We start from the raw sequence: 25,717 nt of genomic DNA, 5'->3' as shown, positions 1-25,717 counted from the left end.
GAACGGGCCATCTATTCGATTCGAACGGTTGGATCCTTCGACCCGGAAACCAGAACCTGACCGATTCGTTGTCCGATTTGATTTTAAAAACCTTGTTTGATATAAAGATTCAAGGTTACAGTGCCCGGGTCTGACGAAAGCAAAAATTCTGATAGCACGAAACCCAGCCGCACATCGGGAATATCTGACGTACAGTATCTGACATGTTCCAATGTGCGGCTGCTTAGATGTTCGTAGTGTTTTTTGCTTCCAGTTCCAGGAGATCTATCCACCTTGGCAGACAGATGGCCCAATAAACTCACAATATTCTATATGTGTGGACCGTGATACACTTGTGAGCTGTACGACAAGAAAAAGATTACGCTTAGCATTGCTCTACACTTGAAGATGACAGTTGGCTCGACATCAACTGTCAGGACATCGGCTGGATAAGGAAACAATCAGTAATCTAGCATAGTTAGAAACTTAGAAAGAGAGTTGAGACTAGAGAGAGAGAGAGAGAGAGAAATGGTTGGAGCAATTTCCACTTCTTCTCTGCCGTCATCATCGATCATCTCCAACCACGAAATCTCCAGTTCTAGAGGAAGACAACCAAATCAATTGTTCAATCAGAAGCATATTCATTCAAGAAATCTCTCTCTCTTTTTATCAACAGTACCTGCTGCTGTGGCGCTCAAGCGCACCAGATTCAGGTCTCATTTCACTGTCAAAGTTTTTTCAGGTAAAATGCTGTCTATATCGCTCAGCTTTGAATTGCTTCAGTGATGGCCAGGATTATGTTCTTATTTGGAATGCTGGATCTCCTATTAGACTAGATTCGGTTCAGTGATGACCACGACTAGGTTCTTATATGGATCACGCCATTGGGCATCCGAAATGCCGGAAAATGACGTGATTCAATTGATTTCTGCAATAGGGTTGTGATATAAGAATTTCAGTCAATTTTGGCCGGAAGGTCTTCTTTATATGACAATGCAGAGCATGGGATCGTGGGTCTTGCTCGGTTTATGTGTGTTTCTTGAAAGTGTGGTAGAGAACATGAAGGATATGTTAAGCATTTCGCATGAATGCTAGAACATGCAGGCAGATTTATATGTTTTTTGTTTTGCTAGGATTAAGAAGTAAATCCACAGAAATTAGGGATATAATTAATCAGTATAATTTTTCTCCAAGTTTTATCATTTACCAAATTGTTGTTTAGTTGAAGATTGGCTTTGTAAAAGAGGCCCAAACATGTATTATGCCACCCATGCTTTGTCTGGGTCTACATGTGGATGTCATCCTGCTCATATGGGGCATCAGTATGAAACATTCATGGATTCCATGCTGGAGGTACATCTATTCAAATTTGCCATGGAATCCTGCATGCTTTGAAAAACTTATTTAATTGTCCATCATAGATATGTTATAACGTTTCTTGCTTTGTGAGCCCTTGATTGCAGTTGAAAGTGCAGAATATGCTGCGGAACCTGCAACCAATGTGAAATTTCAGACGTCACTAAGCCTGCCTGGTTGCTCTAGTGAGTTGGCTTTGCTTGGGACAGGTAACTTGCTTTACTTTTGGCCCTCATCTTAAAATAGCCATTAACTGCAAATGTAAGCAAACGTCATAAGTTTGTGTATTTTTCGTCAATGTTAAGTTGCGAAATAGCTCTTAATGTGCATAAAGAAAGACGAACTATGACAATTTTGAGGGCATACATGCATTTGTTTAGGGACGATAAAATTGCTTGACTGACTAAGGTTAAATGATTCAGTTTAGTTCCATAAATGACTTAAGTTTCAGCTTGAGTACCTTGATGAGAGCAGCTCAACTTCCTATGCACTGTTACAGCATATTCAGATTAATCTTCAATGCATTTTGGGGATTTGAAGGTCTCTAATGGTAGTTGTGAAGTTCACAATCTGAGCCACTTCATGTTTGACTTATTATTTGCGTCGTTTGATCATACTTGATTGAACATTAAATGTTCAATTTGTGAGTTTAATCCATTGAAGATATTGAAGGTCAAATTTCTAGATTCATGAAATTTGGTATGTAGAATATGTGAATAAGAAAGACCAAAACTAGGCACTTGATTATAGAAAGTAGATTAAAGTTTTTTTTTTTTTTTTAAACTTCCCAAGTTTGAATTTATTCCGAGTTATTCGGGACTTGGGAGTAGAACTAAGTAGTTGTGCGCATCCACTGGAAGGTGGTGAATCCGACAACCATGATTCAAATACAAACCACTTGCACCCTATGAGACCCAAACATGGATATTTATTATGGGAAACAGGGATACAGCTTTGTTTCCTTGAACTCTTGGCACGATATAAGTATAGGTATCCATATATTATGCTTATATCATTCTTCTATATCCATACCGTATGTCTAGATATACATTTTTTTTAGTTTGATTTGTCATAAAACATTTGAATCACATACACAAAAAATAGAAGAAATGCAACAATGTAACATTCAAAGAATCCAGTAAATCTCTTGCCTCATCCAGGTAATGCGCCAGCCTCCATGGTCCACCTTCCTTCTCTCCAATCCACTTTATAGTATTACTAGAATTACCTTTAATGAGTAGTGAAGACCGACCTTGCTCTCGTGCAATACGCAGTTCAGTTAGTACAGCTAGTAACTTTACCATTGTTGAGTCTGCAATCCTAATTTATCCACTAAAGCCCACCACAGATTTCCATCCCTTCTCTTAAACAGACCTCCTATGCCTGCTACTCCAGGATTTCTAAGGGCACTTCCATCAAAGTTCAGGGTCACCTCTTCCTTTTCACTTGAAAGAGGAATGCTTGTTACTTTTAGAGAAATGGGAGAAGAAAACAAGTTTTCCACCACACTTTGCTGAAGACCATTCAAAGATAAATAACCTTTAAACACCTCTGAGTTCAACACCCACAGATTGCACAAGTAGGAAATGTGAAGGATCAAATCACCCATAGATCTAGCTTTATTGTCAAAAATCCGGTTGTTTCTTTCTTCCCACACCCCACACATGACTGCTTGAACCACTTTGCACCAGTAAACTTTGCCCCCCTTTCGTAGTCTTCTTCCTTGCCATTGCTGAAGGAAGTCTTCAATGTATTCAGGAGTGACCCAACTGTATCAAACAAGGTTTAAGAAATAGACCCAAATGTTCCTTGTTTCTGAACAAGGTAAAAGGAGGTGCTCAGCTGTTTCACCATTGCTGAGACAAAGAATGCAGACATGGGGGAAGATGCACTTCCTACCTTTGTTTTTCTTCTGTAGCTAATTGCAAGTGTTTATCTTTTTCAAACAAGCCTCCACGCAAAAAAAAAGAGACTCTAGGAGGGATGTGGGAGATCCAAATCTTCTTGAAGGGGAACCTAGATTTAGAGACTTCCAACACTATGGTCCTAAAGGAAGACTTTGTGAACTTACCGGTAGGTGATGCTTCCGGATTCTTTGGTCTGAGATTAAGGGGGACAGATAGACCTCTCTTAAGGAATACAGAAAATCTGCAAGTTTAGCTGTCTCTGCATCCCTTAAAGGTCTTATTAAACTTAGGCTCCAAGCTATATCAGGTTGGGAAGCAAGGAAACAAGAGACAATAGTGGCATCTAGGGTTGGGGAAAGGTTAAATAAATGGGGGTAGGAGTTGGCTAAAGTGTTTTCTCCCCACCAAGTCGAGAATTTGATTTTATCCCCATTTCCTACTTTGTATCTAATAGAAGAAATAAAAGCAGTGTAGACAGAAGATATATCTTTTCAAGGGTTTCTGTTTACACTTGATTCAAGTTAACCTTTCTATCCCAACCATTGAAATCCTTTCCATATTTGCTGCTGATGACAGAAGTTCAAAGAGGATATTGCCACAACCATTTCCCTAAAAGAGTTACATTCCTCTCCTTAGTGTCCTAAACCAAGACCCCTAGCTTCCTTTGGTTTGAACACTTGATCCCAACTGACTAGGTAGTTTTTCTTATCTCCACCCCCATCCCATAAGAAATGCCATTGGAGTTTTTCAATTTTGTTTGACCTTTACTAGGATTTGGAAGACCAAAAGAAAATAAATAGGTAAATTATCTAGAGAGGTCTTGATTAAAGTAAGCCTTCCTCTTTTTGAGAGAGAACTTTTCTTCCAAGTGGCAACCTTTTTTTTTAACATTTCTCCACCATTGGTTCCCAAAAGCAAAGGCTTCTCAGATTTCCTCCAAGGGGCATCCCCAAATAAGAAATAGGAAAATTTCTACTTTGCAACCTAGCACCTCCTTAACACTATTCACTGAGTTTTCACTTCAATTTATTTCTGTAGTGCCACTCTTGGAAAAATTTACTTGGAGACCCGTGACCATCTCAAAGCAACTGATTACTTTGGTTAAAGTGTTGATACTTTCCAACTCAGACTCTAGGAATAAAATGGTGTCATCAACAAAAGAAAATGAGATACAGGATTGGTTTCCCTTCCAACTTCAGAACCTCTCAACAAGTTAAGACTTTTCCTTCTCAATAAAGTAGATTAGGACATTATCTACCAAAGTGAAAAGGAATGGGGAAGGGGGCAGCCTTGCCTAGGACCCTTGCTGGCCCGTAAGTAACCTTTAGGCTCTCCATTTAGCATTGCTGAGAATCAAGCATAGCTAATACAACCTTTCATTCATCTTACCCATCTTCTTCCAAATCTTCTTCAATCCAATAATTTTAGTAAGCACTCCCAATAAACTTTATCATAAGCTTTCTCCAAATCCAATTTAATCACCACTCCTGATTTACTCTTTGTCTTCTATCTTCGACACATTCATTGGCCAATAGAATTCTATCTATGGTCTGCCTTCCTTTGACAAAGGCAAATTGGTTTTTGGAAATTAAGTCCCTTGTCGCTTTCCTCAACCTACCCACCAAAACTTTAGCCAAAATTTTATAAATTCTTCCTACTAGGCTAATTGGCCTAAAATCCTTGACTTCCAAAACACCCTCTTTCTTTGGAATTAAGGTGATAAAAGTCAAATTACTGCCTTTATTTACAATGGCTGAATTGAAGAAAATCTTTGGACACTTCCAATAAATCTGATTTGATTGTTTCCCAACAGATTTGATAGAAAAGCAAGGGAAATCTATCTAGTCCAAATGCCCTGTCTCCATCCATACTAAAAACAACCTCCTTCGTTTCCTGCTCATGAAAGTCTCTTTCTAACAAAATGTTCTTTTCCTTTGATAGAATAGAGCCTTTCTAGCTGCTCAAAGAAAAATTTTTGCTACCGTTCTTTGTATACAACTCCTTAAGGAAGTTTGTTATAACCTCTGCTATCTCCCTTTGGTCCTCCACTTCTCTTTGGTTAATTACTATCTCCCTCCTTCAAGGCTTCAACCACTTTAATCTAGATCTTTGACACCAATAAACCTCCTCCCTCCTAATCACCTTTTCCCATTCTTTCCTGAGAACCTTCCTTCTACTTCTGCCTTCACTATCCAAATTCCCATTCTGCTCCTCCGCATTTACTACCTGATGGGTGCAGGTAGGGTAGGGTATTAGGCTAAACCCAACCCAAACCTCCCTGACCTGCATATTGTTGGAAAGCATATGAATTTTATGTATCAGGTGTTGCATTTAATAATATTTTGAATTTTATGTGAAGGGAAATTGATATTCATATTTTTTTATGTCTTTATCAAATAATTGGAAATTTTGTTGTTTGTTCATGTTATTTTACTTATTTATTACTTATATATAACAAGAAATAATAGGAAATTAGATGCATGTTCTAACACCAATCCACGCTACCCTTAAATGCGGGGAGGGTTTTGCATTTTCATGTGTGGGAAGGGTTTGGATTCTCAAAATCGAACCCGCTGTGGGTTTTGAGGCGGGTATAGGTTGGGAGGTTTGGGGAGGTGGGTAGGGTCTAGAATTTACAAAACCCTCCCCGAACTTGCCCCATTGATATTCGACCCATCCCTATCCTTAATCGAAGCCTAGCTCTTGAAGGCTTTTCGTTTTGGCATCTACTTCCACAAGACCACCACCGAGACTCCCAATTAGCTCAAACATCTCCTCTATCTACAAATGGAATGAAAGATCTCAAACTATTCATCCATCAAAATTCAAACAAGTTGGTTTTGCATTCACCATCAACCACTAATGAGAAACCAAAACTCATTTTTTTGAAGATGAACACATTTTTCAATTTCAACCAAACCATAACCAACTTTTTTGAAGGAGCAAAACCCATTGCTTTGTTTGAATTAAAAGCCCTAACTCCACTTCTCTCCAGTTCAAGTCTTCTTGTTTAGTGCAAACAAAAGCTGTTTTCCGTTTTCTAAAAGGGCTGGTCTAATGGATAATAGAGATATGTCAGAGTCACCACCACTTTGCTCTTTTTTCTCCAAAAGTGGAAAGGACTCCGGTGGAGGAGCTGAAGTTCTGTGGCATACCTTGTTGGGAAAAAACACGAAAGTGTAAAGTAAAGTCTTCCATATGCTTTTGTTGGTTTCTTTTGGTATGCAAATGCTGCATAGTCTATCTGTTTCTTCCCAATGACTTACCTTGATAAATCTCCCCCATCTGTTTTTGTTAACTTGAACTAGGATCACCCTACCCCTCTCTACTCATTTCTTAGGCTCTATCTCTTGGTATTCTACTACCTTCTAAAGAACATCCACTTGTTGTGTGTGCAATTGGATGCTACCGTGAATAGGCAGATGATGGCTGGGACTCTGGGATTGTGGCAAGGACTAACATGGCCTCTCCTTGGAAATCCATACATGCCATTCTTCCTTCTTTTCTGCAATACATCAGGTATGATCTTTGTTCTGGGAGTTGGGTTAAATTTTGGGAGCATTTGTGGGTGGGGGATGTACCTCTGAAAGACCAATTTTCCTCTTTATTCTCCCTCTCCCGTTTCAAAGGGAAGTGTGTGTTTGATTTTTTTGGTTCCTTCTGAGTCAAATTTTGGGTATGATTGGGATTTGGGGTGGTTTTGGACCCATCAAAAAGGGATAGTAAAATTTGGACTTTGTCCCCTTGTAGGGTTTACTCTTGTGCTTCTTTCTTTAAGTCCTTGGTACAACAAACCAAGAATTCAATTCAGTTTTTCCTAGTCAAGGAAATTTGGGGTGAACCGATCCCTCCAAGGATTGGAGCTTTCTGTTGGAAGGCATCCCTGGAAAGATGTAACACATGTGATTTACTCCAAAAGAAAAGGCCAAACTGGTGCTTATCCCCAAATTGGTGCACCCTCTGCAAGGCTAACGGTGAAAGCTCCTACCACTTACTAATTTCATGTCCTTTTGTTTCTGATATATGGGAATGGTTTATTTCTTTATTTGTTTGTAAGTGGACCCCTCCTCTAGATATACAAAGCTTGTTTGCCACTTCTTTCCTTAGATGGCCTAAGAAAAGGGGTGGGGTTATGTGGAGGTGTGTGAGGGCTGCCATTTGCTGGACTATATGGGAAGAAAGGAACTCCAGGACCTTTTCTGATAAGGAAAGGAGAAAAGAAGGTATCATTGAGGTAATAATGGTTAGGGTGGTGCATTGGCTGAAGTCTCTGGATATGTTTGCTGATGTCTCTACGGCTACGTTTCTAAATAGCTAGATGGAAGTGGAAAGTTCAGCTCCTTTCTCTTCAGTTGCCTCTTCCTTTTGGACTCCATCAGGCCCAGGGTGTGTAAAATTAAATTTTAATGGCAGTAGTGAAGGTAATCCTGAGCCCTCAGGTGTTGGTGGGGTGTTCAGAGATGAGAATGGTAAGGTGATTGCTTTGTTTTCAGGCTCCATTGGGAATGGTGACTCTCTAAGAGCTGAGGTATGTGCCTTAATGGAAGGTTTAAGGAAGACAAAGGACCTGAGTATTTATAGACTAATTGTGGAAGGAGACTTTAAGCTGGTTACAGAAGGACAATGGACTGTGGAAATATGCAAATGATAGAAGGGAGGCTAAATGGATAACTAGAGGGTTGGAGGTTCAGTTTCAATGGGTGAAGAGGACACAAATGCTTTTGCAGATACGTTGGTGAAACAAGGGGCAGGAAGGGAGCAGATGTTTTGGTCTGTATTGTAATTTTCTTTTCTTTTCTCTTTTTTGGGAGAGTTAAGCCTCCTATCCTCTTCCCAGATTGTTGTATTATTATTGTCCATTAATAAATTGATTATGTTATTGATAAAAAAAATGGATGCTACTGTGAAGTGCAAAAGGGAAAATAATAAATGCAGGAATTAGAGGACTTATCGGCTGAAGTGTGTTTAAACACTGTCCTTAAGTAGAATTTTGCCTCCTCTGGATCAAGTCTGGTGCAGTATAGGAAGACTGGTGTTTTGCTCTAGGATTCAACAGCCTTGAAGGGAGCTCAATAACCATGCACTCAAAATACTAAGTCACATGAACGGCAACAATCTTCAACTCAGCTATGAGTCTAAATGTGTGATGCGAGAATGATTGAGTGCAGTGGCTCACTCGAGCATGGGTATAAATAGACCCATTATCCCAAGTGAGAAAGGTGGCAACTCTTTTGAGAGACACCATTAAGAGACAGTAAGGTAGATATGCGGGCAGATAAGCCACACCCACACCCGACACTTGACACCCGACCCATCTCGGCTCAGCACATGCGTGATAAAGGATTCCCAAGCACCATCCAAGCCAAGAGAATGTATATAGACACACCCCATTTGGGTCCCCATAAGGCAAAGGCCAACTCCTAGTAATAAGTTCAAAACTTTCTTGTAATTATCCTATGTGGGATTCAAACAAAACACTAGGAGAAACAAGTGGAGGGAAGTTTGAGATTTGGCTAAAACTCAAAATAGAGTTTGCGTGGGTATGAAAATACAAGTGTGGGCACGTGCAATTAAGTGCAAAAGACAAAAGGTCTTAAAGAACAATTTAACCTTACTAAACTTTTGAATCACTCTAACAAAACTACCACATCACTAACCAAGTCACCTCCTTTGATTTTAATCTGAACCTCATCCTTGTTCTGTTACCACTAACTATTTGAGACTTCTAGTGGAGATAATTCAAAGGTTTTAGATCCTATAGCTGCTAGTCAACATGCCATCATGATTAAGGTAGCCATAGCAGACTGGCTTGATTACCAGCGTCATGCTATCAACCATGTACACATTTGAAACTGATTTGCAGTTGCTAGTTCTGTTCCATATTTGTTGTGTGCATCTTAATACTATTTCTTTTGTGTAATAAAATGCCAAAGGTTAGGTCTATATCTAGCTGGCCCCTCCCAAGATCTCATATATTCAGGATCAACATTGGGTAATTTTATCTTAATATGCTCTCCCATCTGTGTTCTTGGATGGGCATGATTGCAGGATATCGAGAAAAGGTTTTTGCAATTGTTGGAGTCAAAGTTTATGCTGCAGGGCTATATGCAAATCCGTTGATTATAGGAACATTAAATGCTTGGAAAGGACGATCGGCTGCTGAGATTCAACAGGATTCATCATTGTTTCACTCAATGTTTCAAGGTAACAGTGATATAACTTTGATACTTCCTTGAAAATAACAGTAATTCCATCAGAGTGTTATCAATATAATCTTTATCCTGCAGCTTCATTGGAGAAATCATTACAAATAGTACTGGTGAGAGATGTTGATGGTAAGACCTTTTGGGGTGCATTAGATGAAGCTATCACACCAAGAATCAAAGAACCCACTCTGGTTGATGAATCAGCACTTTCCAAATTCCGAGACATCTTTCAAGGGCGTCCTCTTAAGAAAGGAACTTTTATTTTCTTGACTTGGCTGGGTCCATCTAAAATGCAAGTAAGTGTATCTTGGGTAGATGACAACAAGATCACATGCATGAAACCATGCTTCTACATTTTTTTTTTTTTTGATAAATAACCATGCTTCTACATTTGAATGACTATAAATGCATAGACATGCATTATTACATATATGGGTGTCCTCATGCATGTATATGGACAACTATCAAACATTAATGTTATTTGTATCACTTAACTGGAACATACCTAGTTACCTACTTTATCATCAAGTAGTTTCATCACTGCAGATGCTGGCATTAACCTCCAGGAAATTCATTTCCTTGGAAGTTGTGATCTGTATTGACTAACTACCCTGTTATGTTCATAGAAAAATTGGTTGTTTAGATGTTTTCCCCCCTTTTTTTCTGTTTTCATGGTGTTCATTTACTACTTGATAAGAGATGTATGTACTGTTATATGCAGGTTTGTGTCTCATCTGATGGAATGCCTTCTAATGTGGATGCTACAATTGAATCAACAAATGTCACATTGGCCCTTTTTGATGTTTTCCTTGGAAATACTCCAGTATCTCCTTCCCTGAAAGCCTCAGTCTCCAATGGGTTAGCAAAGGTTCTGAAATAGATGTCACTGCAAGTTGGTTTACTTTTGTTGTCCAAAGGACTAGTTAGTTCATCTGTTTCTTTGGCCTTGAGTTTACTCAGTTTTTTCCCTTCCACATTTATACCATAGAATTTGTTCAGAGAAGAAGAGTGTAAGACATCTCTCAACTATTACTAAGCATATATGGTGCATTAAAAATAAAGGGATAATATGCCAATATTTGCAATAGCAGGTGACTATTGGATGGCAATGCAGAAACAGGTAGACCTTTTTTGTTCGAATTTTTGTTTTGTATTATTTTTCCTTGGTGGATCTTCAGTTATGAGGTTTCAATCAATAACTTTGTTGTTCTGTGAGATTTCTTTCTTTTTTTTTTGTTAGGAAGTATTAACCATTGACTGAGTTTTAGTTAGTTAAGTAGTTACAATTAAAAGTGCTTAAGTACTGGAACCATCAACTTACTGTGTATGGACCCCCTCTCTCCAAGTGCATGGGAGCTCTGTTATGTGATGCCCATGGCAACTAAGAATTCTACGAACAACAGACTGACCCTTTTATGGTAGCATTGATGTTAAGCCATCATGTAATGTCTAATTGGAGGAGGGTCTTCTTTGTCGATGTGATTCCATCAGACCCTTCATCTACTTTGAAGTGGTATATTGTTCCATGACCTGACCTTAATTTTTGTATTATAAATTCTGAATGAATATTTATCTTAATTTCTATTTTATAGAAACTTAAACTCTGTAAAACCAATCCATTCATATATTGTCCCCACCCTAAAGTTTCTAGTAACTAACTTGGCTCTGCCTGGCAGCTTCAATAGGTCGTTCTATAATCTATTTGATACCCTCAATTAACCTCTAAAGCTACTTCTTTTTGGCCCATACCTAAAACACTTATTTATTCCAACTTTGATTTTAATCCTCAATGTTATAGGCCAATTATGCATGGTGAACTATGATGGTGGAGACAGATAACAAGGTCAGTAGAGTAGTCAATGTAGAAGAGAGGTTCTAGGATATTATGGTAAATGAAGGTAGGTAGTTACTATTGGGAAGGAGGCTTGTTGGGACTAGTTGTTTCAATAACAATAGCTTCTATTGTTACTGAATAAGCTGTAAAAGTTTAATGGAAGGTCTGGGCTAGGGCATGGAAGATGATCCATGTGTGCTCTTATAGCAGGAGGTTCCTCCTGAAGTTGGATGTTAATATTGAGACTTAGGTTATTTATGATATTAAGTGCTTATTTTCAGGTATTATGTTTGTTCTGGACCTTATGGTAATAAAGTCCTTTCCTAGGCAGATGTGTGGCTTGGGGATTTGGCTCTCAAGGACAGATTCCCGTCCATTTACTCCGTATCTTTGAGTAAAAGGAAAGCAATTTCTGATATTAGAGGTAATGGGAATTCTTGGGATTTGGGGTTAAGGAGGGGGTAAGAGAGTCTGAAATGGAGGAAATTGATGATCTTTTTTCTCTTCTGAACTTGGTCTTTTTTGACAACTCTTGTGAGGATAGTAGAATTTGGTTGATTTCCCCTGTTCTTTTTCTTGCTCTTCGTTTTTCAGTGTACTGTTGCATTTCTCAGGTTTTGGCAGGGTCTTTTCCAGCCAAATAGGTTTGGTGCAGTCCAATGCCTCCAAAAGTGAGGGCTTTTTGTTGGGAAGTGGCTCACAAAATGATCAACACTTGTGATGTGCTTCAATAAAGAAGGCCAAATTGGTGCCTATCTCATATTTGCATCCTCTACTTTGGTTCTGGTGAGTCTGTTGAACACCTACTAATCTCTTGCACTTTTGTCTCTATATTTAGAAGTGGTTTTGGTCTCTCTTTGTCTGTAGGTGGGCCCCTCCTGCTGATGTGGAAGGGCTCTTTGAAGCAAACTACTATAGATAACCAAAGAAAAGGGGAAGATTTCTATGGAGAGCTGTAGGAGCAAGTATTATGGGTGATTTGGGAAGAAAGGAACAACTGGATTTTTCAAGGGAAAGAAAATTCTAAGAAAGAATCGATTGACAACATTACCATTAAGGTAGCACATTGGGTTAAAGTCAATGATATATTTAAGGAGTTTTTTGGTTGATAATATAATTAAGGGCTGAAACATAGTAGCAAATTCTTCAAGGTACAAGTCTTTGGTACAAGAAGAATGCGCACCCTCTACACAGCAAATAATTAAGCTAAACTTTGAATGGGAGATCACTTGGAAACCTGGGGTCATCTGGGATATGAGGAGTCCTACGGGACACAGAAGGAAGATTCTTAGCCCTCCTTTTGGGGCCGACAGGGGTGGGAGATTCATTAAGAGCGGAGGTGATAGCCCCTCCTTCAAGGATTGAGATTGGCAAATCAATTGGGCCTCAACCAGATTGAAGCAGAAGGGGATTTGAAATTGGTAATTGGATGGATGCATGAAGGCAGTTTAGGGGTATGGACCTATAGACAAGCAAGGAGAGAAATATGGAGGTTGGAAAGGGAGATTAATGTAAAATTTAATTGGGTAAGAATATCACTAATGGTCTGGCTGATGGCTTAGCTAAATAAGGGTCAACCAGGGCTGAGTTTTTTTGGGCAGCACTGTAACTGTTTATCATTATGAATTAATGAATGAAAGTTACCATTTCCAATAAAAAAAACTATAAGTGCTTATTTTCATTTCTGCTATTTGTTAGCTGGTTCCTTTCTGTTATTGGTTAGTTATTGTAAATTGCAAGGGGGCAAGGACAAAATATAATGGTTTATTGTTATTTGATATTATAGTATGTTGGTAACAAGGAAAGATTAGAAATGCAAGGAGGCTACTGTAACTTTGATCAAAGGTTTTGGTTGAGACTGAAAAGAAAGAATTGAAGAACTTTTCCGGGTTGCTGTAGTATGTTCCTTTCTCCAATTTTAATATTATGCTAATTTCTTATTCCATTTTTATCACATATTTCATTTCTAAAAACCCATAGGTTATGTTAAATCCACTGAGCTTAAATCCCACACATGAACAAATTGAAACCTAGTATATGGGCTGAATGTATAATGCCTTCAATGCTGTTCAAAACAAATGCCAAACAGGCCCACAAGCAAAGTGTTTACCTTTTTTTTGGTAAAAGTGTTTGACCTTCAGGGATATTAAAAGTTGCACTAGCTTTCTCTAAACGTGGAAAATGGTAAAAGACCGCAAAGTTCTCTCTTTATGTTGTACTGAATTGTGGAGATCATATGTGATTTCCATCATTAAAAGTAGTAGAAGATCAAGACTGTAATCAGTCTTGAATCCTAATAGGTTTTAGGTTTGCAAAACAGAAGAAAAGTGAGAGAAAGGAGAGAGAATAGAAGAGAAACAAGAGAACACAAGTTGTTGAAAGGAGGGACAGATTCTAACAGATCTGCCGCCGCCACTCTCTTAATATTTATAGGTTATGTTTAGTACATAATGAAAAGGACACATCTGCCCTTGGTACTTACATAATAAATAAAGTAAATAAAAGCTGAAATAAATAACAACTGAATTAACAAACTGACTCAAACTGACACTACTATAACTGAAACAAATAACTACACTGCTGTCCTATGAACACAGTGGGGACCACTGCAGTGGGGCCCACATCAGTGTTCTCTACACTCCCCCTCAAGTTGGGAGTAGATATCTATCATTCTCAACTTGGATAAGTCTGTCTCTAACTTCTTCCTTGGTATAGCCTTGGTGAGGATATCTGCGAGTTGCATATTAGATGTGATGTACGGAAGACACACTTCTTGTGATGTGACCCTTTCTCGCACAAAATGTCGATCAACTTCGATATGTTTAGTTCTGTCATGTTGCACTGGGTTGTGGGCTATATTAATAACTGCCTGATTATCACAATACAACATTAAGGGCTTTTCATAGTCAATACCCAACTCTTCAAGTAGTGACCTCAGCCATAAGATTTCAGCCACTCCATTAGCCATTGACCTATATTCCGCTTCAGCACTGGAGCGGGAAACAACACTCTGCTTCTTACTCCTCTAAGAGACAAGGTTACCTCCCACCAGGGCACAATATCCAGAGGTAGACCTTCTGTCATCAACACTTCCAGCCCAATCGGCATCTGTATAGACTTCCACCCTCATGTGATTATTGTTCTTGAGCAATATACCTCTACCCAGGCATCTCTTCAAGTATTGCTAATATTCTCTCTGTCGCAAGAAGATGAGAAGTTCTAGGGGAGTGCATGTACTGGCTAACAACACTAACTGCATAGCTGATATCCGGCTGAGTGAGGCAGAGATATAGAAGCTTTCCAACCAACCATTGGAACATAACTTTGTCTTCAAGAGGCTCCCCACCCTCTGCACTAATCTTGTGATTTTGTTCGGTGGGTGTATCAGCCGGCTTAACACCCAACTTTCCAGTTTCCGCCAATAGATCTAGAACATATTTTCTCTGAGAGATAAAAATCCCCTGCTTGGATCTAGCAACCTCAATACCCAAAAAGTACCGTAGTGCACCAAAATCTTTCACCTCAAACTCTTGATGAAGGAGTTGTTTGAGGGACTCAATCTCATGACTGTCATTTCCTGTCACCACAATATCATCAACATATACTGCTAGTAGTGTCAGAGAGGACTCCACCCTCTTGATGAATAGTGTATGATCTGACTGGGCCTGTACATTACCAAACCTTCCAAGGGCTAATCTGAACCTATCAAACCAGGCTCTAGGTGACTGCTTCAAACCACACAATGCCTTGTTCAGTCGACAAACCTTCTTACCTGTCTCTGTATCATAGAATCCAGGAGGCAACTGCATGTAAACCTCTTCTTGTAAGTCTTTATTCAGAAAGGCATTTTAAACATCCATCTGAAACAGGGGCCAAGAATGATTTGCTGCAAGGGATAACAGAACTCGGATGGTGGTCATCTTGGCTATTGGGGCAAAGGTCTCCAAGTAGTCTATACCATAAGTCTGAGTGAACCCCTTTGCAACCAGCCGGGCTTTGTACCTTTCAATAGAGCCATTAGCATTATGCTTCACAGTGAACACCCATCTGCATCCCACCGGTTTCTTTCCTTTTGGCGGGTCAACTAGTGCCCAAGTATTATTCTTCAACAGGGCATCCATTTCGACTTACATTGCATCTTTCCATTATGGAACTGATAAGGCTTCTTGCACTGTTCTTGGAATAGGGACATCGGCAATGGAAGTGAGATAGGACCGGTAAGATGGTGACAAACGATCATAGGATAAGAACTGTGAGATGCTGTGAGCTGTAGAAGTGGTGCAATGTCGTTTCCCTTTGCGAATGGCAATAGGGAGATCAAGGTCATCCACAGGAGGGGAAGTGGCAATAGTGAGAGGTATCTCAGTAGGCTCTGGATCTGGAGCCGCAGAAGGAACTGGAGCTGGTCGGGACTGCCGAAGACTAGGATCAACCTGCCTGCATCACCTGTGATAGACTCTCAACTCCGTCTCCCTCTGATCACCCTCACCACTACAACCTTCATTACCCAGTGGAATAGGTAAAGGAACAGCCCCACTTCTACCAGCCCCACTTCCACTCTCACTGCTCTCCCCCTGAGGAGAAACCCTAGGATAATAGGGTGTCTCCTCAAAGAAGGTGACATCCATGGAGACAAACCGTTTCCCTGAAACCGGATCATAGCAGCAATAACTCTTTTGAGTTTGTGCATAACCAAGGAAAATGCATTTTGAGGCCTTAGGTTCAAACTTGGAATGATGAGGCCCGAGAAGCTGAACGAAACAGGTATAACCAAAGGTTTTAAGGAGAACAATGAACAACTCCTCGTCTGGGTATAGAAAGGAAAAGGGAGTTCTCATATCAAGGACCCGGGAAGGAACTCGATTAATGAGATAAATTGTCGTGAGGATAGCATCACCCCAAAAGCGAATAGGTACATTGGAGGTAAACATAATGCTTCTAGCTACCTCCAAGATATGCCTATTCTTCCTTTCGGCAATGCCGTTCTGCTATGGTGTATAAGGGCAAGTGCTCTGGTGAATAATTCCATGGCTAAGAAGGTAGGAGGTCAATGGGTGAGCAAAGTATTCCTTTGCATTATCAGATCTAAGGACTTTGATTTTGGTCCCAAACTGAGTGAGAACCATCTGATGGAAGTTTTGGGTCAGAGCAGGAACCTCATCCCGAGAACACATAAGATAGACCCAAGAAAAACGGGTATGGTCATCAACAAACAGTAGAAAATATCTGTACCCACCCATAGAAGAGATATGGTATGGCCCCCAAACATCAGTATGCACAATATCAAAAGAGGAATTACTCCTTTTATTACTTAAAGAATAAGAGGTTCTACAATGTTTGGCAAACTCACAACTCTCACACCTCAACTTTGATAACTCAACAGACTCAAATAAAGCAGGAAACAAACTCTTCAAAGACTTAAAAGACAAATGACCTAATCGGTTATGCTAAAGCATAACCAAACTCACAGATTGGGAAACAAAAGACTTCTTATCCACTGACTCCTCCCGACGAGAACTCTCTCCAAGCAGATAGATCCCGTTCGTCTCACGGCCAGTCCCAATCACCTTCCTCGTCTCCAAATCCTGAAAAACACATCGGTCAGGGAAAAAGGTTACTGAACAGTTCATGTGTTTGGTAATACTACTAACTGAAAGCAGGTTAGTATCAAGCTTAGGAACATGCAAGACAGAAGATAAAGAGATAGTATCCGATAGCTTGATGTCCCCCTTGCCCGAAATGGGAACAAGAGAGCTATCAACAATGGATACTCTATCTCGGCCAGAGGACAAGTGATAAGAAGTGAACAAAGATGGCAAGCTAGTCATATGGTCAGATGCACCTGAATCTATTACCCAGCAGTGATCAGTATTACCTGGAGCTGAAGCATGGTAAGCTGAGGCTCGAGTACCTGAATGTGCAAATGCAGATGTGGCAGGAGCTGATGGTGACTGAGATGGCTGAGCTGAACTCCCAACTTCCTTTTCCAACTGTATGAGGGCAGCCCGAACAGCAGCTAAAGTCTCTAAGGATGTGCCTGATGAGGATGTTGAATCAGTGTTCACTGCCATATGAGCATTACCCTTCTTAGTTCTTAGTTTTGCTGGGACCAAGTGAGGATGTAGCTTTCAACAAGTATCTTTTGTGTGCTTGGGTTTCTTGCAATGTTCACATACCAGATCCCGTTTATCTTCCTTCTTCCGGTCCCTTTCTGAGTCACCCCCTGGCTTAGGTTTAATAGCTGTCAAGGCTGGGAAAGAGGGCTAAGGTTGCATCATGACTTTCCTCCTGGTCTCTTCACTATGCACCAGGGAGTATGCTTGAGAAAGGGTCACACTATCTCTTGTCAATATCTGTTGTCGCACAATGTCATATTCTGAATTCAAACCAGCTAGAAACTCAAATACCCTATTCGTCTCGACTTGCTTTCTGTGAGTCTGTGCATCTTTGGGACTCTCCCACTCAAGGGTCTCTAGATGGTCAATCTCATGCCACAAGGATTTCAAGGTAGAGAAGTAGACAGAAACTGGCTTCTCTCCTTGTTTAAGGCTGTTCACCTCACACTTCAATTCATAGGCTCTGGCAACATTAAGGGGTTGGGAATAGGTTTCTTTCACAACATCCCATTATCTCTTTGGCTGTCTTTGCCCACAAGTAATTTCGGCTGATATGTGGCTGCATAGAATTACACAGCCATGCCATAACCAAATAGTTCTCTTGAACCCACTTGGTGTATGTTGGGTCCTCCTTGGAAGGTTCTTTCACATCTCCCAAGAGGTAACCCAGTTTTCCCCTTCCTCCAATAGCCATCATGGCTGATTGAGCCCACTCCAAATAATTTGACCCATCAAATCTCATAGTTGTAATCTGAAACCCGGTTTCAGATACACTACCATAACTGTGGTTTCCAAAACTACTTTCTCCCTAACCCTTAAACTCCATCTTTGATCAAGATTCAGTGGCTACAAACTGTTAGAGCCACTATACCAGAAAACAGAGTCAAACAAGCAAGTCTGAAATCTGATCCGAAACCAACACAAATCTGATCTGATCTGATCCGATCTGAAACCAACCCAAATCTGATCTGAAATCAATCGCCTATCACAGTATATGCAAGGAATCAACTCAAATCTGATCTGAAATCAATCGGCATGCACAGTAGAAGGCAGCCTATCAATCTGAGATGCTATTTTCTGAAATCACTACTATGGGGTCCACTGTTGCGAGAGCAAAATTAGGGTTTCAACTGTAGGTCTGAAGTAAGTGCTCAGCTTCACTCTCCAAGCAGTCCGTACAAGTGGGACTTGTCGTAGGGCAATATGAAACCCTAAAAACTAATCACCTTTGAAGAGGGGGGTTCGGCCCAACAGTCAAACCCTAGAAACAAACTTAAACACAGTTTGGCAAGCCAAACCCTAGAAACAAACTTGAACACAGTTCGGCCCCTCTTTGTAGATAGGTCCAACCTATCTCGACTGATTGCAGTCTCTGAAACTCAGTAAAAAAAAACTTACTTGTGTACTTCAGTTTACTGTCTTCTAGGGTTACCTGAACCCTAACTTTCGCTGCCTCTTCCTGATTACCAACTCTCTGCAAGCCGCGGCAAGTCTTCAACTGCTGCGAACCTCTCCTGGTAATCTCCAAGATTCAGCCACCGAAAACTTCTTCAAAGCTTCCAGCCCTAGCTAGTCCTCATGTGGTCGGCTGGACTAGACACACATGAAAAGCCCTAGATAGGCTCTGATACCAAGTAGAAGATCAAGACTGTAATCAGTCTTGAATCCTAATAGGTTTTAGGTTTGCAAAACAGAAGAAAAGTGAGAGAAAGGAGAGAGAATAGAAGAGAAACAAGAGAACACAAGTTGTTGAAAGGAGGGACAGATTCTAACAGATCTGCTGCCGCCACTCTCTTAATAATTATAGGTTATGTTTAGTACATAATGGAAAGGACACATCTGCCCTTGGTACTTACATAATAAATAAAGTAAATAAAAGCTGAAATAAATAATAACTGAATTAACAAACTAACTCAAACTGACACTACTATAACTGAAACAAATAACTACACTGCTGTCCTACGAACACAGTGGGGACCACTGCAGTGGGGCCCACATCAATGTTCTCTACAAAAGTCAAGGATAAGAGCTAGGGAAACATATTAGACTTTAAGGTGGCATTTGGTTTATGGTATGTAATCAAAAGATAATTTATCAGACAAGTTACTCATCATCAATAAAAAATGTACTCTTTTACTTTTCTACTGTTGATCAGTAGATATTTGTAAAAAAAGTTACTTACATGTAGTGAACCCAAAACCCCTAAATGAAATGGGGCCAATTTATGCAGTATGAAGATTTAATGGATTTTACTGTTGTTTTGGCAGTTTGGATGGACAATAGGTTTATAGTTATATCATTACAGATCAATGCTAGACCTTATCCTTTTATTATAATGAAGGTTGTTGAATTATCCCTAAAGCTCTTTTTTGTTTAATGTATCATCTATCTCTTCCATACACTTCTGCAAATTGAGAAATCTTACACAACTGTCTTTATTGGCTATCTGTATATTGATTTGATCTCCAATTTTATGAAAATATCAACTCCTGTCATTAATAAAATTTAAAATTTTCTACCTCTGTATCTATGTTTACCTGTTCTTCAGTTGATGATTAAAAATTAACCAGTATAATAGTTCTTCTACACAAGGATCTCTCTAGGAAATTGTGATTCATATTTTACATTTAGCCGAGGGTCACTAAATGAATAATTCTTTATTTTGCAACCTTAATTTAGCTGAGTGTTGTAAAGATTGCCTTCTGATCTGTCGACTCAAACCCATATAGAAGGAAAGAAACAAAGGAAGAAAGAATAGATGTAAGGTCAAGAACTACAACTTTTAGGCTATGTTTGGTTTGAAGGAAAAGGTAGGGAAAGGAAGGGGAATGTAGGGAAATCTTTACAAACCTTGTATAGGTTTCCTTGCCTTTCCCTTCTTTTCCCTACTTTTTCCTTCTAACCAAGCACAGCTTTAGTGTTTTTTCCTTTCATTGATTGGAGGCAAGGACCCAAAGAGTTTAGTGAATCATGATTATCATCATCATCTGATCCTTATTCCAACTATATGGGGTCCACTACATGAAACAAATTACTACTTCTATCCATTTCCTTTTTGGTCTACCCCTATTCCTTATATCCCCTTTAACATGCAACAAATTACTTCTTATAGGTGCTCTTGATAGTCTTCTATGCACGTGACCGAACCATCTTAGTCTATTTTCCCTTAGTGAAACAATGTAAGGAATATAGTGCTAAGACCAACATATTGAAGCGAAAACCTCATGGATCTTGATGAAAGGGAGATCTCTTCATAAATGCTGGAAACTGTACATCACTAGAACTTTCATCTAGGTACTGAGTTGGTGGTTAGATACCTGGCCAACAATGACTGACCAAAATGGACATTTTGGCTACAAAACTTCAAGATTATGTGAACAGCAGGACTTATTAGTACCTTTTACTTGGAAAATACAAGAACAGTTAACAGTACATTAACAATCCAGCAAAAGTTTATCTGACTTTATCTGTTCAAGCATCTTGACAACCTCATTCATGGTCGGTCTCTTGGAGGGATCTGACTCAAGACACATCAGTGCGATACGGAATACAATGTTAACTTCATCCATTGGATAACACACTAGGTTACTATCAATTACATGCTCTTCCTTCTTCTCATAAATCACTGCTTTCACCTGTCATAACACTCAGCTCAATATACTTAAAATACTTTGAATGATGAAATGAAGTTCAGGGAGAAATTAGTAGCATGAAAAGGGTCAACCAATTCAGGACACAATATGAAGTAGTTGAAGTATCATCATGAAATTAGTATAGCTAAAATATTCTTGCCTAATGGAGAATACAACTAGAACAATTTATCATGTATTTAACAATTAAATGTCACCTATAGAAAGGAAGTGTGTGTTATTAAGGGTAGTTGACTGTATCTAACTTGACAATGAAAAAAATGAAAATTAAATTTTCACATTCTAAATAACTGAGACAATTTAAGAGAATACAAGTTCATATGGTTTCTTGATGTTATTTGTTTAATATATAGAATGAATCTGATTTGAGGATTAGTTGCAAATAAAAGATGTAAATACATTATTCAGTTGGACAACTGAAACATGTTGGTCTGCTAATGGCATTATGAGTGTATACTCATGACCAAACTGACTATTCTCTCAGAGAGAAAGCAACAAGGAAAATTACAGGGGGCTATGGAGTCGAATTTTCAGGAGACCTGAAAGCAAATGTCCATGAATCTTTGCTTTGTTGTGCATTTACAGCATGAGGAAGATAATGTAGTAGAATTTTCCTTATGAAACCAAGTAGCTGCAACTATAAAGCAGGACAGGAAAACATGAAACATTAGTAAGGAAGAATAAAATATATGTATACTGAAATATCAGTTATAAATTAAAAGTGTTTTTTGAAACCTTTTTTTTTTTCTGAGTTTCTATATGGTCCCATGAATGTGGGTTGAAATAGGTGAAATCTTAGTTGTATTGTTCTAAATAAGGTGCCGACTTTCATGCTTGTAAATTTAAGAGAATGCTAGACATATCCTTAACAAAGAATCATGCAACCAACATCTGAAGAAAGGTGCAAAACCAGAAAAATTAAGTGGGGGAACTTCAGACTTCTTGAGATAATAAAAAATAAATCAAAGATGGAACAGACACAAGATTAATTGGTTGATTGTATCCATTGAAGAACATAGGAGGAGATTACTTATGACACATGCTGCATAAAAAATGACTTGGAATAATAAAAATGATACGTTCTTCATATTTCTACATTATTATTCATATTTATGAAAGCAATAAAAATGAAGTGACAGCTAAACCAGGGAGCTTGGAGCAGACAAACTCCATTTAAACTTAACTAGGATATTGTAAATTGAGATGCACTGATGCACCAAGGCCAAGTCTTGGAAATTGGAATTGTACACTTGTACTTAATTGGGAGGAGAACTTACCCAAGTCACTAGTTTGGTTCCTTCTTCAAGAAATGCTTCATCCATTGGTCTTTTTCCAGTAAGAAGCTCAAGCAAGACAACACCAAAACTGTAAACATCCCCTTTTGCTGTTGCTTTCCCAGTATCAAAATATTCTGCAAAACAGCATTAATACATCATTAAACAGGACTTTCACAAAAATGTTGTCACTCTGACAGGGAGAAAATGAGTCCTGGGGTCTGGTTATGTTATCTGTACCAGGGGCTAAGTAACCGAAAGTCCCAGCAACAAATGTTGAAACATGAGTATTATCTGGTTCCATCAATGTAGCCAATCCAAAATCAGATACTCGAGCTTCCATGTTTTGGTCCAACAATATATTACTTGATTTAATATCTCTGTGGATTATGTGAGGAATACAGTCATGATGAAGGTATGAAATGCCTCTTGCGGCACCCAGAGCTATTTTGTATCTTGAAGGCCAGTCTAAAGGTTTCTTGTCACCTGATGTACCTGCAACAGTATCTTCTTTAAGTTGGAGAAACCCAAGAAGTAGCAGAAACCAGTCAATGACAGAGAGGATCAGATTAAAATTTATGCAGACAAAGCTATAAATTTTATACCATGAAGCAATGTATCCAAACTTCCATTAGGCATTAGATCATATATAAGAAGATTAAACTGAGGGGCACTATAATATCCATGAAGAGTGACAATATTCCGATGCTTTATATCCCCCATTGCCTTCAGCTCCCTCTCAAATCCTCGGTCACGGTCTGCACTACCCCTGTTTAGCCTTTTTACAGCAAAGGCCAATGAATCATTTATTATCAGTCTGTACACTGTTCCATAGCCCCCAGATCCAATGATATCTTTGTTAGTCAACCTCATTGTCTTCTTTAAGAATGCTTTTGAAGTAAGTGCTTGCATCTTTGGAGACCTGAACATTACCATCTTTCCACCTGTTATTACGTCTGGATGTGTTAGAAATTGCACATCCTTTTTTAGCTGCTGGTTCAAAAAATTTAACTAATTGTTACTCCAATAAAGTAAAGAGTATTACCTGAAATGCTATCTTGAAAAACAATGTTTTTCCTTTGCCATCGCTTGTAAAGGAGGACTGATATTATAATTTTAGAGATGACAAAAGACACACAACATATTGTGATGTAGAATGCTAAGACCCCAGCATTTCCCATTTATTTCTACAGAATGTTGTGGAAGTAGAGAATTCAGAGGATGCCAGATGGTTACATAGAAAAAGCATGCATCAGCATCAATTAATCCACACTGAGCTATTGACTTCTCAATGCCCTCTGCAATATCGACAGAACTGGGTTAAAACATAAAAGAAGAAACAAATTCTCCAAGGAAATCGGACAGCATTCCAGCCAGTTTCAGCATCGTTTATGGATATTTTTTAATCAGTATGATTTATCTAGTGTCCTGATTTTCAGTGCTTAATACACTATAATGGGACAGGAACTGAGAAGAATATGATCTTTCCATTTAAATTTATACATTATAATGACACTTAATGGGCATGCTGTCTATATGGAGTGAGAACCGAGGAGGTTGTCAATCTGAAATACTTCACTTGTATCTCTGCCTTTCCACCATACCACTCTCTACCTGCCCCTTTATGAATTGGAAGCATATCTCTTTTCTTATTTCTTTTTGTTTCTATTTTTTTCTCTTTTTTTTTATTTTTGGTTCATGGGGCTACAACAAAACCAGGGGTAGCCTATCCCCATCCCCATAACCCCCCAACCCTGGTGGTAGCAGGATTTGATCCCGAGTCTCGGCTACAACCAGCCAGAGAACCCAACAGAGCCACCATCAGTTGGTTTATCAGAAACATTTCATTCTAGTCTTCCTAGGAAGTTAGACCCATATGTCTATTTATTACAGATTCACTAACAGAATTCCAATCAAATTTTCAAAATGCTTAAGTGAAAACAGTTACTTGACATGGTTCCAAGGCCCTTGGAAGGAAAACTAAACCGAAATCATGGCGTTTACTTACAGAAACATGCATAATCAACTGCGATCCATCAAGGTGAGGCAACTAAACTGAATTCCATACAGTAATGAAAAACATAAAGAAACAAACGACCCACAGCTTATTTATAAGTCAGGAATGAGTCATTGGATCAACTGATTACTGCTTCAAAATGAATTCCTGTTGTTTCATAAGTAACAAGAATTAATAAAGACGACTCTCTCCATTCAACAACTTTGGAAGCTAAAACAAAAGTTGAAAGATAGACACTGTCAGAAAAAACACTAAGCAATCCAAGGAGATGCTCTTTTTCACAAGTCATACTATAACCATCAAAACAGCATCAACTGATTACTGCTTCAAAATGAATTCCTGTTGTTTCATAAGTAACAAGAATTAATAAAGATGACTCTCTCCATTCAACAACTTTGGAAGCTAAAACAAAAGTTGAAAGATGGACACTGTCAGAAAAAAACACTAAGCAATCCAAGGAGATGCTCTTTTTCACAAGTCATACTATAACCATCAAAACAGCATCAACTGATTACTGCTTCAAAATGAATTCCTGTTGTTTCATAAGTAACAAGAATTAATAAAGATGACTCTCTCCATTCAACAACTTTGGAAGCTAAAACAAAAGTTGAAAGATAGACACTGTCAGAAAAAACACTAAGCAATCCAAGGAGATGCTCTTTTTCACAAGTCATACTATAACCATCAAAACAGCATCAACCCATTAAAAAACTGGCATGCTGTTTGATGAAGCAGTCATAGTAGAAACACCATAGCACTTCAGCCTATTGAGACCAACTCCATTTCCATACCAAATTCTATTTGTATCTGAGAAATTTAACAACACCCAGAACCAAAAAAAAAACAGCATTCCAGACTATAAACAATAGTAACAGCTAGAGAGAAATCAAACATCTTGCCTGCATTCTTTAACCCCAAGAAGGATGTCTTGCCAGAAAGCAATAAGACAAACCCAACTATGAGTTTCTTCTCAAGAGTACCGACTCCAGTCCAGGTGAGATCCAATAGGAGGGTGGGAACAGAGAAGAGAATGAGCGCATGGAGAAAGTTTCAGCCAAGTACTACTCAAGAATGAACAAACAACCTATGAATTTTGATGCTATCTGTACGACTAATTAACCAACCATGAACTATGATTTATGCTCACTTTGTTGACGTTTTAATGGTCTGAGCAGCACATGAAAGCTGAAGACATTGCCCACGTAAGATGGGGACTTCACTCCTCAGCTCAGTGATCTGAGGAAGACACGTCTTTAACAATTACATGAGTTTGTGCGTGGAAAGTATCAAACCCCTGCTTACTTATCAAAAAGAAAATCGAACCTTTGATACACCGACACCAAACCAAATGCAAAGGCAGACGCATCAGGAATCATGT

At 39.0% G+C, this 25,717-nt stretch overlaps 2 protein-coding genes across 8 annotated transcripts; one reads left to right on the top strand and one right to left on the bottom strand.

Moving 5' to 3' along the window:
- Positions 1–429: 429 nt before the first annotated feature.
- On the top strand, positions 430–10,535 carry FAP3 (Chalcone-flavanone isomerase family protein). The gene is made up of 5 exons (XM_010243047.2): positions 430–721; positions 1,443–1,544; positions 9,291–9,446; positions 9,530–9,744; positions 10,170–10,535. Exons 1-5 carry the CDS (start codon positions 508–510, stop codon positions 10,326–10,328), a joined length of 846 nt encoding a protein of 281 aa, XP_010241349.1. The 5' UTR covers positions 430–507; the 3' UTR covers positions 10,329–10,535.
- On the bottom strand, positions 1,449–25,717 carry LOC104585976 (receptor-like serine/threonine-protein kinase At1g78530). Of its 7 annotated transcripts, none has more exons than XM_088901718.1 (6): positions 25,239–25,480; positions 23,368–23,620; positions 22,928–23,266; positions 22,563–22,832; positions 22,326–22,459; positions 1,449–1,588 (listed from the first exon to the last, which is right to left on the bottom strand). In XM_088901718.1, exons 2-6 carry the CDS (start codon positions 23,501–23,503, stop codon positions 1,568–1,570), a joined length of 900 nt encoding a protein of 299 aa, XP_088757844.1. In that variant the 5' UTR covers positions 23,504–23,620; positions 25,239–25,480; the 3' UTR covers positions 1,449–1,567. The 7 variants fall into 7 exon arrangements, with proteins under 7 accessions (XP_088757844.1, XP_010241343.1, XP_088757839.1 ...); XM_010243041.3 differs by lacking the exons at positions 1,449–1,588; positions 25,239–25,480 and adding exons at positions 20,630–21,033; positions 25,487–25,717; XM_088901713.1 differs by lacking the exon at positions 1,449–1,588 and adding an exon at positions 20,630–21,033.

Source organism: Nelumbo nucifera, chromosome 3, assembly GCF_055504915.1.
Source record: "Nelumbo nucifera cultivar China Antique chromosome 3, China Antique-T2T, whole genome shotgun sequence".
In the NCBI taxonomy this organism is placed as follows: domain Eukaryota; kingdom Viridiplantae; phylum Streptophyta; class Magnoliopsida; order Proteales; family Nelumbonaceae; genus Nelumbo; species Nelumbo nucifera.
The sequence above is the reverse complement of the archived record's forward strand: the minus strand, read 5'-3'. Positions and strand labels throughout refer to the sequence as shown.

Coding starts and splice junctions, on each gene's coding strand:
- FAP3 (XM_010243047.2), top strand. CDS start 508: ATGGTTGGAGCAATTTCCACTTCTTCTCTGCCGTCATCATCGATCATC. Junction 9,447..9,529: donor GTTTCACTCAATGTTTCAAG/GTAACAGTGATA, acceptor TTTATCCTGCAG/CTTCATTGGAGAAATCATTA. Junction 9,745..10,169: donor TGGGTCCATCTAAAATGCAA/GTAAGTGTATCT, acceptor TGTTATATGCAG/GTTTGTGTCTCATCTGATGG.
- LOC104585976 (XM_010243041.3), bottom strand. CDS start 23,503: ATGGGAAATGCTGGGGTCTTAGCATTCTACATCACAATATGTTGTGTG. Junction 22,460..22,562: donor TTTCGGTTACTTAGCCCCTG/GTACAGATAACA, acceptor GCTGTTTTGCAG/AATATTTTGATACTGGGAAA. Junction 21,034..22,325: donor GAACCAAACTAGTGACTTGG/GTAAGTTCTCCT, acceptor GTGTTATGACAG/GTGAAAGCAGTGATTTATGA.